Source organism: Sebastes umbrosus, chromosome 11, assembly GCF_015220745.1.
Source record: "Sebastes umbrosus isolate fSebUmb1 chromosome 11, fSebUmb1.pri, whole genome shotgun sequence".
NCBI classification, from domain to species: Eukaryota; Metazoa; Chordata; class Actinopteri; order Perciformes; family Sebastidae; genus Sebastes; species Sebastes umbrosus.
The window spans coordinates 4,345,726-4,365,593 of NC_051279.1; the positions used below are offsets into that span (position 1 = coordinate 4,345,726).

Sequence of the window (19,868 nt, forward strand, 5' to 3'; positions counted from 1 at the left end):
GGAGAGACTGAGGGAAAGCATAAGAGATTTTAAAGCCAGATGGAAAAAAAATGAACAATGCTCTGGCAAGCAGAAACTAAGTCTTGTAAAATGTTTAGTGTCCTGCCGTATAATCAAAAATGCCTTGTTTTTCTCCAGCGGTTTTTGCTAACAGAGCTTTCAGTCTTTTAATTTGGTCAGTAAAGTTGTTGGAACTATAACCATAATTTAAATATATGTCAAGGAGAGCTCCATTCTATTGGCTATTATGTGTAGATTTATTACAGATGTTGGAGTTGGCAGTATAAAACAATTTTATTGCAAGATATTGCAACGGAGTTAACCCATGTGACATTAATTAGTGCTCATATTATGATGATTAATTAAAAACGTTCTTTGTTTTCATTACCGTGATCATGGCTCACTTAGGTCCAGTTTAATTAAAGCTACTATGAGGAACTTTCATTCTGTGTTGATTTTGGCGGTCCCTGTGGACAGAAGCGGTAGTGTTTCTGAGCACCAGAGTCCCTTTAAAAAAACTCTAATTTTACCGCAGCAGGGTCTGACATTCTGCCCTGCTCAGTCCTGGTTCTGATTCTCCTGTGCCTCCCTTCCCTCCAGCGGGTCCAGATATACGGCCTGGGCCTCCAGCAGCGTGGTGTCGCTGTTGGCTCCCAGCGGGGACCGGCGGAGCAGCGTGGTGTCGCTGTTGGCTCCTAGCGGGGACCGGCGGAGCAGCGTGGTGTCGTTGTTGGCTCCTAGCGTGGACCGGCGGAGCAGCGAAGTTCTGCTGATTTTGTCTAGGGGTGTCCTCGACCAAATAAATTCTAAGTCGACTTAAGCCTGGTTTATGGTCGCTGTAGTGAAGCTGGCGCGAAGTGCGCGCTCCAGAAAATTGCGTCATCGCGGCTTTCGGGTGGTGCATGAAGGCTCCGCAGGTTGTTGCGGCGCTTAGTCATGCACCTTTTAGTAACTATGCGCCCACTGCGCGCACTGCGCCTTCGAGGGAAGACTGTTTTTTTAAGCAGTTAACGTATTCTACTATTATTTATTTTAGAAAAAAAGTGGAAAAGATATGGTTAGTTAACAGTTTACAGTACATGTATTAAACTATTTGCTTCATTATATAAAAACTCTGAATTAAAAACTTCAAGATAACATCAAGATACCATCAGGAGCAAACGGCAGAATGTATGTTTTTTGTTTGTTAAAGAAGCAGCCAGACGCTCTCACATACAAAGAAAAACAACCAGCTATGAATAAGTGTGACTTTACTACCTTTTCAAGGAGTAAAGGTCCTCTTTGTTAAATGTTTTTTAGGGGGGGGCCACAAGCTTAGAGTCTCAGGTTTTCATGAGCAGGCTGCTAACACAGAATTCACCACACTGCAAAATTGTTAGCATAACACTGGCGACTGAGTAGATTCATTGTTGTTGTTCACACATCCCTGCTGCTGACTGGAAGAAATACCGGTGCTTTGTGATGGAGCCGCTGCTGTAAATGAAGCAGTGATTAATAGTTTCTTTGCGGGCCAAACTCACACAGAACTGCTGAGAGAGACGTTTGAAGCTCTACAATGTATAGTTTTCCTGGATGTCAACTCTATTTCTGTATTACTTTAAAGCTTGTTCACCACCTGTATAATCACAGTGTCCTCTCACATTGCAGGCCGAAGCATATTATGGGATTTGAAGCCGATAAATGTAAATGGCCTTCACAAGGGGGGGTTAGTAGCAAAGTTAAGTGGAAGCATATGTGCTAGTGAGCTCTCTGCAGTCTGATTATAGAAACCTCTGTGGCTGTGACTGTGGGGTTTGATTCTTGCTTGTAGAACAGACTCAAGTACATGAGACTCCATGGCTATTATAGAGAAAGCGGGAACAAACAGCAAAATGGAAACTACGAATCACGGAGCATTGTGCGGTCGGCTTTGTTTCTTTGTCTATGAAAACGAGTCCGTTGAGACGAGCCAGACTTTGATGAGAGAAGCAGGCAGAGCCATAACTTAAATATAATCAACAAGACCAAAGGTGACACAAGGCTCTGTCCATGTGTTTAGTGTTCTGTTTAGTCTATTTCTTGAATGTTAAAGAGTCTGTGGGCATTGGTTAGAAATAGACTGTCCTTTCAAATGAACACTGCTTTCATAATCATTCAGCGTATTTAAGTTCTTGTGAGGTGTAGTGAACACAATTTAGCATTCTGTTAACTTCAATTATGTCACTTTCATTTAAAGGACACTTGATACTTTGGTAAATATACATATTTGGTGTCTTGCTGGGAGTTAGATGAGAAGATTGGTACCACTTCATGTCTATCAGTTACATTTAAAAGCTACAGCAGCCGGTTAGCATAGCTTCGCATAAAGACTGATCTTCTCATCTAACTCACAACAAGAAAGCGAGTAAGCAAGGTCCAGAAATGTCTAACTGTTCCTTAAAGCACAGGACATCTCCTGTCTGTTACAGCGATATGTAAAATAAAGACAGTCGGTGTAAACGATGTTAATGTCTGCTGTTTCTCTTACAGGAGAGGATGCTGAGCCAGAGTGGCGTGAACGCGAGGAGTCGAGATGTGTTCGGGCTACGCTGCCTACCAGGTAGGATTGTGCTTTTATGAGTTGATGTTTTGTGATTCATATAAAGCTTTTTAAATATGTAAGGATATCAGAAGAGTAGTTATTACTATGATCAATTCCCACTTTATGATAATCACATGCAGTTTGGGGCAAAAGCCATGCAGTTTTTTTTTGCATGCAGTACAAACGTGGTATTTTCACCTATTCTAAAAATAGTTTCTGCATACTGGGGTCCCTAAACAGTCTTTAATTACATACATTGGGTATTACTGCAAAGCTGAGACTCTTGTGGATCCAATGAGCCCAACTGTATTCATGTGTGATGATGTTACTCCCCATAGAAGCCATTTCATAATAGAGTGAGACCATTTTTTGAAACATGACCTCACTGTATAAAATGACCTGTGGTGACCTCTAGGATAATCACAGCCTCATGAAACTTTACAACCACAAACTAGAGACCTAAAGCATTAATTCATCCGGCTTTCCTAGCTAGATTGACAATAAGGGGGTTTCTGAGCAATTTCCAGAACAGAAGCTCTCGCCATCCAATCGCTGAAAAATGCAATTCTTGCAGAAATCTCCAAATGTCAAAAGTTTTTGATCCCAAATCACAGCATGGCTTTTTCTATGGTGTTCCTCAAGGTCTTGGTGTCTTAATGTGGTATTTTGGAGGGATTATTGATCATTTTTATTCTTGAGTGGTAAAAAATGGTTAAATTTAACACCAAATCTGTGTAACAAATGGCATCAACCCAAGAATTGCTGCACACAGTGCTGAGCAGCATCTCAAATTAATCTTCAGGTTCCCAGCTTTCAGATGACGTACACCACTTCTATGTGACATCTACCGCTGATCTGCTATCTCCCCCTAAAGACCCCCTGTACCCCCCTAAAAAAGACAAAAATTGGCCTATGGTAAAGAGGGGGGAGTGTAAAAGGTTAACTTCTGCTTTTGACAAATCCACACATCTTCCATGTTTGACAAATTCACACGTCTTAAATAAATAAATGAAGAATGTTTTCAGCTACTGTAACAATAAACAGAGTGCAGCTGAACATCGCAGCCAGTCAGACACAAGACATTTGTAAAGCTACTAAATAATATAACACCTGCCATGCTGCTCCAGGATCAGATGAATTATCAACACTCAATAACACACCTGTAGCAGGAATGTCACAGCAGGTGCTTTTCCTTTTTCAGATGGGAAAACTGTTGAAAAGCTAATCTGAACACACATAAGGGGACCGGGAGCTTCAATGAACAGTGTGTTTGACTTAGGGCTGTGTACTGGCAAGAATCTGGCGATACGATACGCATCATGATACAGATGTAAAGATTCAATATATTGTGATATATAGCTATACTGTAAGCAAGGCGATATATTGAGATTTTTAAAAAAATCTAATTTTAGGAAAATGTTTAGAATAGGCAAAAATAAGACATTTGTACGGCATGCAAAAAACATGCATGGTTTTTGCCCAAAAGAGCATGTGATCATCATAAAGTGGGCATGTCTGTAAAGGGGAGACTCGTGGGTACCCATAGAACCCATTTTCATTCACATATCTTGAGGTCAAAGGTCAAGGGACCCCTTTGAAAATGGACGTACCAGTTTTTCCTCACCAAAATGTAGAAAAATTTTGCCTAAATTTGGAGCGTTATTTAGCCTCCTTCATGACAAGCTAGTATGACATGGTTGGTAGCAATACTCACGTGTATCGATATTGTCTTACACCCCATTGTGTGGCTAAGATGAAAAAGTCTTGCAGCTTTATTGCAGAATGAAATTATAATCAAATCATAGCAAATGTCTCAGTCCATTAATCATTAGCTTGTTGCAACACCGCCACAAAACTACATGGATGTGCATAATGTGCATTATCAGACAGTGTTGTGTATTCACTGTATACCTGAAGTAGTTTATTCTTTTATTCACTTTGTATTAAGTTGTGGTCAATTAGTGGTTGTCCTCTGTTCTTGTACACACCATCCTGCACCTCCTGGCTGAACCATATACTATTATTGTGCTGCCCCATCAACTGTGATCCTGGTCACCCTGAAATCACCCCAGGTCATTTCTCCTGTAGAGAGAGTTTGACCAGCTAAGGTCAACCCTCCCATGATCTGTGCCCATGATCTGTGCCCATTATCTGCTGAACGGTGCAGGGTCAAAAGAAAATCTCTGCCGCTGCAGTCTAAGTTATTTCCCTAGCCCTGCCCTGCTCATATTCTTGTGTCAGCAACACCCTGCAGGAGCTTTTAATAAGAATGGCAGCAGACCAGAGGGCCCAGATCTGAGACAGGCTAATCTTAAACGTTGCATAATATCAGCAGTTACTCACAGCACTCCTCACCAGAGCAGATTAAGTGAAAATGAGTGTGTGTGTGTGTGTGTGAGTGTGTTTATGAGGTGGGGAGATGCTTCCTTGGCACGTTTCAGTCTCAGCCTGCCACATTATGACTGACTCTTTTTGTCACAGATACTTTTTTTTGGAATAAAACAGGAGCTTTTACGCCTCAGTGTTTTTTTTTATCAACATATAGGATCTGGTGACCTTTCACACACACAAACATACACATAATAGTTATACAAAAACGTGCACAAGTACATTCATGCACGCACACACACATATTCTTTACAAACACACACTTCCTTCCTTATTTTCAATCCCTTCGTCAACCTAATTTGTTTCCAGGCAGTGTGTATTCATGAAATATTTTCCAGACTCAGCTGGTCCTTGACAACACACACACACACACACACACACACACACACACACACACACACAGATCCTATTCTTAGCTGTTAACATTTCACTGTGAAAAGTCGTCTGTCTTTACTTCACATTTCCCCCGCTGGCTTTCAACTTCATCTCCATCTGCAACACCATCCTACTGTTCCCTCACTGCTCCCTTTCTCCACCTCCATTCCAGGCAGATTAGAAACACAGCTGTCCATGAGAACCTGTCTCATATTAAGAGAGAGAAGAAGACACATGGGTATTGGCAGCGTTGTTATGTCTCCTTATTGTCTCTTTTTTCCATTGAGCCAGAGGAGCTAAAATGACTTCTCATTAGTCTGCTCTAAATGCAGCATTTCATTTTATTTTGGAAATTTTTTCTAAACTGATTCAGATTTCAAGCAGGGAAATCTATCCCTTGGCTCTGTGCACGCTCCGCGGAGTAAGTGTTGAGACAATTTGTGAGAACAAGTTCACTTTTGGACACAAAGGAGTCGCGAGTCATTGTTAACCCACCAAGTGAAAGGGCTCACATTGCACCTGTGGACTCTCTCTCTCTCTTTCTCCCTATCCCTCTCTCTCAAACACACACTCTGCAAAAGGATGGATTCCACTTGTCCACTCTGCGTAAAAACTGTATTTTGAGGTTTCATATAGCTCAGTGATGCTGTTGTTGCATGGTAGGTTGCGCTAATAAAAAGTGCCCGTCTCAAGCTCGATCCAGTGACCAGTCGAGAGCAGCAACACAGTAGGAATCTCAAAATCAGAAATACGTTTGCAGAAGTTGTCCCGTTCTCCCAGTAGTTAACGGGCAGTGCTCGGTGTCCACGGCGTTCTCATGTGTCACCGGGACACAGGACCGCAGAAACCGAGCCGGCCCGCGGGAGGGCAAACAGGTCAGGACAGCTCCGACAGCCATAGGTAGATCATGTACCGTTTCAATGCTGCGAGTAGGGGAGGGGGTATACTGTCCATTCACACACAATGCCAAGAGTCCAGGACCCCCTTCAGAGCAACTTCACAATCCCCTTTCTCCACAGTCTTATGTTACTGTGGGATTAAAAGGCTGTCAATCAGCTTTAAACCTCGTTGATTGATGGACAAGACACCAGAGCATCGATATTTGTATGCTTGGGTTTCGATCTTGATATTGAAAAAGAATGACTGAATGGATGTTTTCCAGTTTATTGTCCATGACTGGACAAAAGAGATATCAGACAAGATTTTTGAGGAATTTATATTTCTGATAATCAGTATGTCTGGAGGTATTGTGTATTATATTGTCGTGCTGTCTTTTAATTTAATTTGGTGGCTTTAAAAAACAACAACAAAAAGCTGATGTGGGTAGATGTTGAAGGTGTATCAAATTTTTTTGTAAAATTACACATTCACGCCTATTTGTCTTTGTGATTATGATTGACAATAATGTTGTTTAAAATATGATAATTTTAAGCATCTGGTACGATAGTTTAACATTTCTCATCTGTCAACGCTGAACTAACATAATATAACTTGGTCGTCATTTCGAAACCGCTGTCACTTTAGGGATGTTGCATCACATGAAGGTTGGTGGTTTTGGGTTCTCTGTACTAGTTTCTCAACGGAACAGTCTTATGGACATTTTGTGCTGTGTCAAATTATAGGATAGACTCAATACCGGACTATTCTCATTGTCACTAATACAGAAACTATCCTCATCAGCTGCTAACTGACTGTTTCCCTAGACTTAACCAACGTAACCTATTCCTGGTCTTCACTCGTCCTCCCAGTGGGTTGAGGAGGGCAGAAACCTTTTCGCTCTGCATGCATCCTAGCTGAAAATGAGAAACAAATGTGGATGAAAACAAATAAAACGGAGACTGAGGGCATGTGGTTAAGATCTGTCTGTCTCAGCTGTATTTTCTCAGGCTGATTCTTCAGGCCGCTCTCTCCTCCTCTCCAAGTCAGTGACCACAACATCAACAGAAGCAGCTGAAACATTAAAGGGGAAACTCAAATTTAAACTTAATGTGGAAAAAAACAAATCCTTTACTAATGCCCCAACAGCATGTCAGGAATGCAAACACTTTGAGATTGTGTGTAAACAACTAGACTTGCATCACATGATTGTATCAGTCACGATGTTACCGGTCCAAGCTGCCGTCGTTGAATGAAAAATGTTTATCGGAAATGTAAATCAACTTCCACTCAACTTAATATTTTCCAGTATTATTTGAAGGCAAATTAAAATTATTAAATATTTTAGAATTAAATATGTTTTCTTCAGTATATTATATATATGTGAGCTCCAGCGTTTTTCTTCTTAACTGTACCTTAACGTCACTCGCCATCATTGGTAATTATGTTATCCAACAGTTAATTATTTTAAACGGTTGCCTCGCAGTGCGCCATTGGACAGTCTGAAGAGCCGCCGCAATGCATTTTGGGGCAGTTGAGTGTGTCCAGTAAGCTCACGTCAGAAACACTCAGAAATTCTTGCTTATCCAGGCTACATCAGGGCATTTCTCACGTACACAAATCCAAATACTACTATGCAGTCGTAACGCACTACATACTCAATTTTACGTCATACTTAGTATGAATATTATGTTATTTTAATAAAGACTTTGGACAGACACAAACACTTTCTCAGTTTTTGAATTGAACTGATTTCCTCGACAGCCAGGCACCAAATTTTGGTGGCATGGGAGACCTTACTATTCAAATCATAGACTGTATATAAAGATGGACGACATGACAGCTCCCCAAAAGTGAAGCCAAAACATCTTGATCGCCCCCTGGTGGCTGGCTGCAGTATAGGTCATAAACAGTGTTTTTCTGATAAGTTTGGTTTTAATTAGTTATTTGATGCTATAGAAATGGGGTCAGTCGTTATGATTGACAGCTGCTCTGAGTGAAGTAGTCATGCAGCCGGAGGCTCTGGAATTGTCCGAGAGAGGAGATGTAATTTGAACTTTCCGTAACTGTCACGAGTCTGTGTAATAGAATATTTGCCAATTTGAATGTAGTTATTGAGATATTATGGTTAGTTGTTGCGTCTTTTGTAGCCAAACAGCTACTGTGGTGCTAACGTAGCAGCTAGGTGGCTCACGCTCACAAACTGTGGCTGTGTTTGGCTCGTGATTGGCTCGGGCGAAGGTGTGGGTGGGACCTCGATACCGCGGTTCCAGCCCCCCCGAACACTACTGCGCAGACTCTGGCTCCCAATGAGGTCAAAATCTAAATGGCAGCTCCATCTTTATATGCAGTCTATACTTCAAAGACAGATAAGAAATACCAGTAACTGTTGGGTTTCAGTGTAATACAACTATGTAATGCAGCTTTTTGCTTTGAGGCACATCACTGGTTAGTTTCACCCTCCTGCTCCTCAGTTGGTCCAAACTAAAAGCCAACATTTTATTTTGGCGAGCTGTCCACCCTGTAATGCTGTCAGAGGTTGATGTAACTGCCATCTGTAAAGCTGCCACCGGCATTGAAGAATCTACAGCAAACAGGGGATCTGAACCCTGCATGACATGTTCAACTGTTGTCTCTGCTATTGTTCTACTGTTCTTTATGGCTGTAATCCAGCTAACTGTGGGCCACACCCGCAGCAAAAGGCATGTACCAAACAAATATCTCAAAATATCACAATCAGTGACAAATACACACGGGGTCACACACAGGACACGAACCTAGATTACATAGTCCGTCTTTAATCAATGCTAAAGAAGTGACTGCCTTAGTACAGCATACATGGTTACACACCCTGTCTGTTGCTCTCCAGGAAGCACATAAACGATTTTATTTGATTAAAGGACAACTGTGTCGTAAAACACCTTCACTTGTACAGCTGACTCATTCTGGGCTGAACCACCTGCTTGCACAAAAATCTCACCAAAGAGTGCCTTAGCTCCCTGTCCTCCTCTCCCCCTCCCCGCCGTCTTCAGGCTACAGGAATGTCTTTTTCGGCTCGGTTGCACCCTGGGGAGACATTAAAACGAGGCACGGAAAGCCACAGATTGTCCTTTTGAAAGACAAGCTCTCAACAAGGGTTCCCTTGTGTTCCCTCTTGACACTAAGCATCTTAAATCTCCGTCGCTAGATCATGTGTCGTCGGATTTAATTGATAAGTCCAGCCTAGGGTTTTTATGCGTGGTTTTGGAGGCTAAAGGGTCTAAGCATAATCATAGAGCACGCCCTAAGATTTAAACTCCTCATGTGCAATCAGCAAATTATGGTGTTGGAAGCAAAGGCTCCTCTTCCTCTTTTTCCTCACAGCATAAACAAGTGTTTCATGTGTAAAAATGGCTGCTTCCTGTTTGTGCTTTGGTATCCCCCAAAAACATTCTTTAAGCTAAGAAGCCCTGGCGCTCTGCTGTCACGTTCAGTTTAAGGGCCGAGACGAGCCGAGCCGAGCCGAGCCGAGCCAGTTCCTTCCACATCTGCAGCGAAGGAATTTTGAGTTTCCTTCAGAATGTTTTTTCAATTTCCAAGAACCGACAGTCTTTCTTCATCTTTTTCATAATCTTTTGAGTGACTATGAAAACATTGGCCTTGCCATGTGTCTGGCCAAACACTCCTCTTGTCGTGGACAAAAAGGCCATTTTCTGCACGTCTACCCTATCCTGGACTCTGTTGCCATGGCAACCCTCAGTCTAGCTGGCAAAGGCTTTGTATTCCTGCGGGAGACTGTTAGAAATGTGCTGTCTCACTGCTGTGTGTGTGTGTGTGTGTGTGTGTGTGTGTGTGTGTGTGTGTGTGTGTGTGTGTGTGTGTGTGTGTGTGTGTGTGTGTGTGTGTGTGTGTGTGTGTGTGTGTGTGTGTGTGTGTGTGTGTGTGTGTGTGTGTGTGTGTGTGTGTGTGTGTGTGTGTGTGTTTTAGTGAAACTGCCCTCCTTTTTTCCGCCTTTGAGAGTGTTTATGGACATCTGTGTTTGTTTGTAAGAGAATTTTCTCGGTGAAAAGTTTGTTTTCGGAAGCTTTTGTCCTGGAATTTCAAATGCTTCTTCAACCTTCATTTTCACTGAGGAATGATGAGGATCCTTCCCTCAGCCTCAATCAGCAGATTACTAATAAAGCTCTGCACACATAAAGTACATATCTCAACATATCAAATATTATTAAAACTGGGTAGGAAACATTTCTGAAAATATTGATTTTTATTTGAGAGATTTAAGTTTTCATTTACGGTCGATGATGCTCTCCTTCTGTGTGAGTCATTAACCCTCATTGGTCTTTGCTTATACTGTAGTTATCAGATTTTTAATAGCGGCCTTTGAACATTATTAAACCTCATAATTTCTCATAAAATATCCGCTGAATTTTATTTCTTACGCCATGCCATATTGAAATAATCCTTAATTTTATATCTACTACAACTTCCTGTAGTTTAAATAGCTATTCAAGCATTTTAGAAGTTTTGATGTCCAGCTGTACTTTTTTCATGTCTTTTTCATGTCTTTTTTATTATAAAGCCGGTTTAAGTGCTATATAAATATTGTGAAAGTATTGAAACACTCAATCCATGGAGAAATACACACCGCCCGTATTCAGAAACTGTGCCTTTGAAACAAGTCAGGACTTCTGTCATTTTGTGATGTCACAAATCTACAATATATAGACATGTAAACATTTAAATGTGTCACAGTTTATTTCTGGATGCAGTGTATGTGAATGAAATCAGCTGACAGGAAGTAAACAAGCTGTTGCCTAGCAACTCAATTCCATTGCAGTTCCGTTCAGACAGAGGGTAAACACAGGCATATTCAGGTTTGAGTAAAATAATGTTTTTTGAACATTATAGGATGTAAACATGTTCTAGTAGAAACATAAAATACAAGTATGAACCTGAAAATGAGCAAGATATGAGACCTTTAAATTTGGTAATCCACTCATATGTACATTTTCAAGAATTTACCAACAAACCAAATGGTGTAATATAACTCCGAACAGAGTTACTGTCTTCTGTAAGACGGCGTTTTTGTTGTTCTTCCTGCTCCTCCCTGCCCATCTACTCTGACCCGAAGACTTGCAACAATAAGCAACAGCTTGACGTCTTTGTTTTGAAGGTGTTTGTTACACCCACTCCCAGTAGCTCACTCAGTGAACTTCCACGCTGCTGTTTTTCTCTATCTGAACACTTCCTGTTATGTATCCTCACTAGAAGCCCCCACCTATACACACTCAGTTATGCAATTTTATCTGACATGTACAAAACTACATCACCCATTAATTCCATCCTGTAACCTCTGCACTACATCTCCCTTCTGTCCCCATTAGGCGAGTGTGTGCTTCAGCGAGCTGTTATGGTGAGGAAGAAGTTGACTGCCAGGGAAGGAAGAGGTTGGGTGTCTGGGACGCTCTTCTGTACCCACTTCAGAGTGGCCTTCGTGCCCCAGGACAGTCCCAAACCTGACGTGAGTCCTTCTGAACAGCTCTACTGATTAAAATACTTCTATTATGGTTTGATAATGTGTTGTTATTGTCTGTTTAAAGGATGACTTTGTGGAATACATTAAGAACATTTAAAGGGTAACTTTGGTATTTTTCAACCTGGACCCTATTTTCCCATGTTTTTGTGTCTAACTGACTAATAGGGTCAACAATCTCTGAAATTGGTCCAGTATTGAGGGAGAGCGCTGTAGACAGCAGCTGCTCACAAGCTGCAATATGGTGCGAGGCTATGGGGCAAGCTGGCACCGTCAATTACGTCCGCTAAAAGTGCTTGTTTTTGCCATGACAGGCTCTGATTGTTTTTTGAAGTGTCTGACAACATTATTAAAACAATCTCGCTTAAGGAGAAGTCTGGTTCTGAAATATGGCGAGGTGACGTGTTGCTGAAAGACAACGGTGGAATAGTGGAATACGTCCATGGTGGAAACGCGACTGGCAGCCTTTTGAGAGTTGTCAGAGTTTGTTGTGTTGGAGTACAGAAAGCGTAGCTTAGTGTTATCTAAAAGATTTCCAATGTCATGGCTGGATATTTAGATGATATCCACAATGTGGATGAGGATTTGAATTCGATGGCCGTCCGTATTTATTTGAGCCAGAGTATATGGATATTCAGATTTCACAACAAGACTTCTCCTTGAGCGGGACTTGGACACAATAACAAACAGACCGGATCAAGCTAAAGTTAAGAAGAATGTTTTATTTCTCTGTAGGGTCCTTTCCATAATGTTGTCAGACATTTATAATAACAATCTGAGCCTAGCTCCCTCAATACTGGACCAATTTGAAAGTTGTTGTCCCCATTAGTCTGTTACATACAAAAACATGGGAAAATAGGGTCCAGGTTGAAAAATACCAAAGTTACCATTTAACATAATGCAAACCTGTGATGACGGGAGCAAACATGTTTTTTTTTTTTTTTAACTATATATATTTTTTCTTTAAATAACATTTATGATGCAGGACAATGCAGATCCAGTGCTTTTAGGAGATCATGATGTGGCTCTGGCGTCCATAGAGAAGGTTGTGGTTGGTAAGTACAACACATTTTTATTCACGACCAGTAAGAATGCCATAACTGGAGATTTATTGACAAGTATTACTTTTATGTGACACTCACCAAACCTCACCTTATATGACTTTTGCTGTGTTACTGTTAATGCTAAAGCTACACAGTTACACCATTCTATCAGATTTTATTTATCAGTACATATTTTACTTATAATGAAGATACAAGGACATGTTGCATAGTTTGTTAAAATGGCTTTGTTATAACTTCTGACCGATCGCTTTAATTATCATTAAAGCAGATTTTTATTAAAAAGTATAAAGTGGCATAATAGCCCAAACAAGGTGTTATAATTCAACTAATAAGGGCAATTCCCGGACATCATTACTGAAATAGAATTATACAAAATAAGATATTTGAATAGAAAGGGCTCCCTTGTAAAGTGATTTTCAGTGGAGCCCACATACTAAAGGTCTAACATACTGTACGTACTCTACTGTTAATATGCACTGCATGTAACCTGTACTTAAGGGTTGTTTGGCTCTTGACCCATTTGTCTGTTTAATGTTTAATTAGGCTCCTTATCCCCCTCTGTGTTGCAGTGGGCCCGAACAGGACCAAGCTGGTGACCCCAAACTCCTCGCTGAAGTTCACACCAGAGGAGCTGGTGCTTTACTGTAGGGACCTGCGAGTCATCTGCTTCCTGTTTGACCGCCTCACTCCTGACGCACAAGTCATAGAGGTATGTGTCCCTGTCCTGATTTTTAGGAATTTAGTGATCTCATTTTAAGCATGACTAGGTCTGATACTGGCTTAGATACTGAACTTGTGCGTGCACAGTCCAAAAACAGGAATTTGCAGATAACCACTTTGTCCAAGAGTAAGTGTTTTATTTTTCAGCCTTTAAAATCAGTCTACCTTTTTATTCCTACTTTAAGCACTTCTTTTCCTAGAGATTTGTGCACTAGGGCTGGTAAATATTTGTATGTTACTGCATCTTTTGTGTGTGTGTGTGTGTGTGTGTGTGTGTGTTGGTTTAGATTCAAGGCTCTGGTTACTGTCATACTGTTCACCAGTTATCTCAGAGCTTAAAGACTTCTGCGTAGAGAAGTTGATCTGTACCTGGACCAATGATGTGGCTCTGCAGGGCATTGATGTTGAAAGCTGATGACCTTTGTCATGTTGATGTGCTCACTGTGGTTTCCCTCCTCAGATAACCTACACCATCGCCAAGACCTACCAGCCTCCTAAACCAGGGTCCGTCTTATCTTTCCAGAACGCTGCCCTTGGGAGTGTAGGTGAGTAGATTAATGTATGCACCCTCATGTATACAATCATCTGTGTTCCCTCCCTGACACTGATACAATACCTCATCAGTCTGTCTATCATCCTAAAGCTGTGTTGAGTCCCCACAGCTCACACAGTTTGGGGTTTCACAATTTTTCTTTGGTATGGTATGTAGACTCGCAATAATAATGTCATACTCTTTAGTCTAAAGAATGTTTACTGTAATCGATTCACCTATATATTGCGGGGTTTTTTTAATGCCAGAATCGATTGAAGTGCTTCATTGGAGTCTATGTGGAGGTAGAAGAAGGTTACCGCTTTTATTGTTGTAGTCAGAGTAATGCGACGTCATGTCCACTTCAATAACCAAAACAAGGCTGCTGTGAGCCGAAGCGAGAAAGCAAACTGCGGAGGGTCTGCGTGGATAGGACCTAAACTCTCACATGTCAAATCCAGCGTGGTAAACACTACACATCCAGTAAAGTATGGAAACACTTTGGGTTTCACACATTGCCAGGAAAAGCAGAGCTAGACATCACGGCTAAAGCTGCATGCTACTCTGTCATGGATAGGAAACGTTATCGTATTGCGGTAACGTGTGGTCAATCCAGCCGTCACTCTCACCATGGATGTTTAAAGAGAACGGAGCTGACAGGAGAGCTAGAGACAGACTTGGCGAAGTTAGCGGAGGTATACACGTTTGACTATGTCCATTTTTCAATAGAAGTTGTTAACAAACGGTACAGAAAAACAAAAAATACATATATGGAAAGTATAAAACATGTTACATGTCCCTTATAAATTAAAGAGAAAATACTACTAATTTGTGAGGGAAATTACTTTATTCTTTAATTCTCCAATTTAGAGATTTTTCCAAAGTAAATCCCTAGAAGTGTATGATTCAACTTCTCCCCCGTGGTCAAGTGTTAAAAAAGTTAACAAAAATCGCAATAAATCGTAATATCTAATCACAATCGGCACCCGAGTATCATGATAGTATCGAATCGGGAGACAGGTGTATCTTCCCAGCCCTAGTTTACTGTATGTATGAACTCATTTACACCAATCGTAATATACTGACTGATGTCTTGTTAAGTGCAGACTGTTATATAATTCAGACCTAGACCAAATAATCTTGATATATTCCAGAAATATGTGTGAAATGAATTAATGTTTCGGGCACTATAGCCTTAAGTGTGTGTCTGTTTCGATGTTTATGACGTGAAATGATTGAGCTTCGACGATCTAAAGTATTTATCAGTAACTCTTTTCTGTGCACACTTCACCGTGATGAATATTCATAGAAATAACAGCTCTGTGAAAGCCAGAAGCAAATGCCCACATGAATCAGCATGAATGTGTCAGTCATGTGCTGTACTTGCTTTCTAAATGTTTCCTCCTGATGTGCCTTCAGTAAAAATCTGTTCACACTTTGATTTTCACCCGCTCTAGCTCCAGGGACAGAATGTACCCAAAAATCACTGTTTGTCATTTAGACATGACTTCAACGCTGTTTCATCTATTTCTGTTTCTGTCTATGTCTACTTTCTGCCGTACCATCACAATGTGATGTTATAACTCTTGAGACTGGAGAGAATATTAAACAGGAAACATAATGGTTTCTGTGCAGACCAGAAGGACATTATAAAGCTCACATGATGACGCAATGAAAAACGCTGTGTTTGAAACCATGCCCAGATGTGAGGAAAGCTCTGAGTGGTTTGAAGGCGAGGCTCAATAAAATGTTCATGGGCTGATTTTGACAGTGATTGAAAGCCTCAGTGTATGAAAGATTAAACCACCCTAATTAAATGTAATAGTGTGCTGTCAGAGAGAAGGAATCCAACTCAGTGTCCGCAAATAGGACGCTTTACATCCCACTAGCAAAACAAAAACTCTCAACCATTATGCCCGGTTGTAACCTCTGGCTGTTCACCTTGTCCATATAGAGTAATATGAGCCTGTCTGTGCAATACATTATGCTATGTTAAAGCTACGCCAGACTGACCAGGCTGTGGAAGACTGTCAGCTGTTGGATAAATAATGCAGGCCCCCCCTCTGGAACAAGCCGCTAGACGACCTACAGTTCAACTCTGCCCCTGGGGTCAAGTGTGTCCAGTGTGTGGTCAGTGCCTTGACGACACCGGGACTCTCCAAAAGATTCAATCACATACTGAAGCAGATGCGATGTCATTTATGAACATTAAGTATATTCACTACAGAGCCACTGAGACATATTTTGTTTCGAGTAGTTGAAATGATTCTCACTGAATTTGCATTAATTGCTGAATTTGGATTTGTTAAGAGGCATCTCACAGTGGACAGACCGTATCAATTGTTTTTCATACAGTTTCAATACTGTTTCAAAGCATCTTCCCTGGGATAAGCACTGCCAATTATTTCCTCAATTAATCGATCAACCATTTGATCTATAAAATACCATAAAAATAGGGAACAGAGCCCATCACAAGCACCAAGGTTACATCTTTAAATTGCTTGTATTGTCCAAAACCCAAATATATCCAGTTAACGATGACATAAAACCAGTGGGCAACCTCCGGTTCAGAAAAGTGAAGCCAATGCGGAAGAGAAAAAAATTGCATTTTTTCTATTAACCAGCAGGGGGCGACTCCTCTGGTTGCAAAAAGACGTCTGATTGTATAGAAGTCTATGAGAAAATGAGCCTACTTTTCACTGGATTTATTACCTCAGTAAACATTGTAAACATGAGTTTATGATCTCAATCGCTGGTTTCAAGTCTTCTTCAATACAGCATGATGTTCATTTAGTAAATTATGATCCCATTTAGAGTCAGATAGACCATAAAGCAGGGGATGCTACCACGACGTTGTTTGTGTTTTCGTCTTCGAACTTTAACCCTTCCATAGTGTGTTTTCAGTTCATGAAAGTCAATCATAATATTTTGGTGGCCTAAAAATTTCTTATTTTGCATTTGGTTGTACTTTGCTCCTCCCTCTTGTGTAACTTCTGGTTGCAAATAAACAAGATGGCTTCAAAATGGCAGTCCACAAACCAATGGGTGATGTCACGGTGACTACGTCCACTTCTTATATACAGTCTGTGTCTAAAACAGAGAAAAATAGCAAATCCTCATATTGGAGAAGATGGAAACAGAAATATATCATAAACTATTAGCTTTATACCACACCTGCTGCATTTTGCTGATATGCCACCGCTGAAGAGTTGAAAGCTTGTTTATATCAAATATCAAATATCATTAAAAAGTCTTGTCACCGAAAGTGTCATAAGCATCAAAATAATATTTGCACTCTGACACAAGATATTTTGTATTATTGAGATGTTTGACTCACCCTCTTCCTCCAGAAATGAAGCAGTTTCTAAGCAACCGTCGCCGAAACACCCACATGAACTGGTTTGAGTCTGCCTCAGACTGGGAGCAAGAGCTGGAGAGATGCGGGGCCACTGGCTGGAGAGTCAGCTCAGTCAACGACCGCTTTGAGATGTCCACCAGGTAAAATCACACCAGAGGTGAATAGTAACCGACACATCTTTGTGTCTGTTGGGTTTTTCAATCCAAGTGTAAATGTGGTATTTTAGGGTATATCAGTTTTCCCAGCTATGCTGTCCTCCGTGTTATCTCCCAACCACTAGTGTAGAAAAACATGAACTGCTGTGCCAAATTGTATCTAACAGCAGCACATAAAAAATTGGGAATACATCTGCTTGCAAGTACTTGACAAGAGAATGTTTGGGAAGCAGTATTTCGTAAAACATGAAAGAAACCAAGAGTGTCAAGCAGAACCGAGGCTAAACTCTTATAAAAGACAAAGAAGCCCACTCAGTTTGCTCAGTTGACGTGTTCTAAAAGGTCAAAGTTGTTGGCGTTTTGAATACATAAAAATGTCATCCGTCCAAAACTGCTTTCTTTCTGTTTCCTGTCAGCCTGTCGAGATCCATCGTGGTTCCACAGAAGGTTTTAGACACTGAGCTGAAGAAAAGCTTCGCCCACTTCAATGAAGGTCGCATCCCTGTGAGTGCACAACATTTTGATTTAACCTACCACAACACTCATTATTTCTGCCAGGAGATCATGTATTTGGTTGTGTGTGTGTGTGCATCTCTGTGTCTGTCTGTCCATGGCTAATTTCGCATACTGCTCGACCCATCAGCTCGATATGTTTTGTGCTCATTTATGACTGTATGCTCAAGGCCCTCTCGTGGTTGCAGTGATTCTCACTTTTTGCAAACATATTTTATTGACCACATATTTTATTGACCACATATTTTATTGTTTGTTTTGTACCGTCATTGACTGCTTTGTATTTTCATGCTTCAAGAAGGAGGTGCTGACTTTCAAAACTAACGTTGGAACTTCAAATCAGCAATTGTCCTCTCAAGTGTATTATATGTATTGTTAATAGAACACTATTTCAACTACAGTCATCTTTTAGATATGTTTCCCCTTCTCATTAACATTCCTGTGAGACAAATTACAAGATGAGCACAGATGCAGTGAGTGCCTTCAGGGAGTCTTAACAACGTGGAACGTGTTATTAAAGAGGGTGAAATTGTGTTTTGTGTTGCAGCGCTGGTGTTGGCGACACCCCCGAGGCAGCGATTTACTGCGAATGGCCAGCTTCCAGAACAACATCTACCACGAGAAAGACGACATCAGGTGTGTGTGTGTGTGATGCTTTCCAAATGTGTGTCTGTCGGTGTAAGCATTAACATTTGAATGTGTTTTAAGAGGATTTAGCTGCAGGCTGTAACAAGGCAAAGCATGGGTTAAGTAAACTAATAACAGGGTTGATGTTACGCCTTATAAAGCCGCTGTAGGAAACTTGTTTTTGTTCACAGGCCAGCAGAGTTGTCTGCGTGCAGTTCTTCAGATCAGATTATATTTCTGGATTGTGAAGCTTGTTAACTTTCGCTTTCATTTAAGATACCAGTGTGTCTACAAGTTGCATATTACAGGTTTAATTGTAGCTATTTCTATTTCTACCTCTGATAATGTGTGTGAGAAAGTCATGCACTCCTCTCTTCAACTGAACCACCTGTGGTACTAGAATTAGCAGTCCGTTTATTTTAATCATCCTGTAGATAAGATGCAGAGTTGTGTTTGATAGTTACACAGTAAAAATAGGAAAACTCCAAAATAACATCAGCTGGCCACAGCGGAAATACTGCAAGCTTTTAAAGTAGCTTGCCGTTTAAAATCAACAGCGTGATGTGAGAATTTCAGACTCAATCTGCACTAATGACTTTTTACAACTGAAGCAACATTTATACCACGTCTGGGGAGATATTACAGTGTGCTCTGATTTTAAAGGCATTTAACTTCAAGCTGTCAAGTCTTTGGAGATGAAATCCACTGTTCACAAAGATATGACTAAAAAAGCTACCGAAAGGCGGACAAAGGCAGCTTGTTAACTAAGTTTGCAGTTGTGGCAGTGTGTTAACAGCATGCTGTGTTCTATAGAAACCTGGAGATGATCCTGTTTGGTTGCCAGTCCTCTCTGTGTGTGGTGGTGGAGCTGGGCGAGGAGCTGCCCTCACCTGCAGATATCCAGCTGGCACACAGCCGCCTGCGCGCCCTCTGTCTGGGAGGTGAGGATAAGACATGAACACACACACACACACAACACCTGAGCAAATATGTATTCACGCACAGCACAAAACACTAGAGCATAAAGAGAATTGTGACGAATGAAGCGTCCTTCATTGGTCACCTTTATCATGTCAGGTAGGTGGTCTGAAGGGTCCTTGACACATAAATACTTATTTATTTATTCACATAAAGATGTCATTTGTAACTTTTTCCGCATTGAAATGTCTAAAATTGACTAGACCTACTGTA

At 41.0% G+C, this 19,868-nt stretch overlaps 1 protein-coding gene across 2 annotated transcripts in view; it reads left to right on the plus strand.

Moving 5' to 3' along the window:
- Positions 1-19,868, plus strand: part of mtmr11 (myotubularin related protein 11) — a 39,714-nt gene that overhangs the window by 8,330 nt on the left and 11,516 nt on the right. For both annotated transcript variants that reach the window (XM_037784789.1, XM_037784790.1), the window contains exons 2-10: positions 2,509-2,578; positions 11,563-11,699; positions 12,697-12,766; positions 13,345-13,484; positions 13,956-14,040; positions 17,375-17,522; positions 17,954-18,041; positions 18,598-18,686; positions 19,491-19,618. In XM_037784789.1, the coding sequence (XP_037640717.1) occupies positions 2,509-2,578; positions 11,563-11,699; positions 12,697-12,766; positions 13,345-13,484; positions 13,956-14,040; positions 17,375-17,522; positions 17,954-18,041; positions 18,598-18,686; positions 19,491-19,618 (955 nt within the window). The remainder of the gene's footprint in view (positions 1-2,508; positions 2,579-11,562; positions 11,700-12,696; positions 12,767-13,344; positions 13,485-13,955; positions 14,041-17,374; positions 17,523-17,953; positions 18,042-18,597; positions 18,687-19,490; positions 19,619-19,868) is intronic.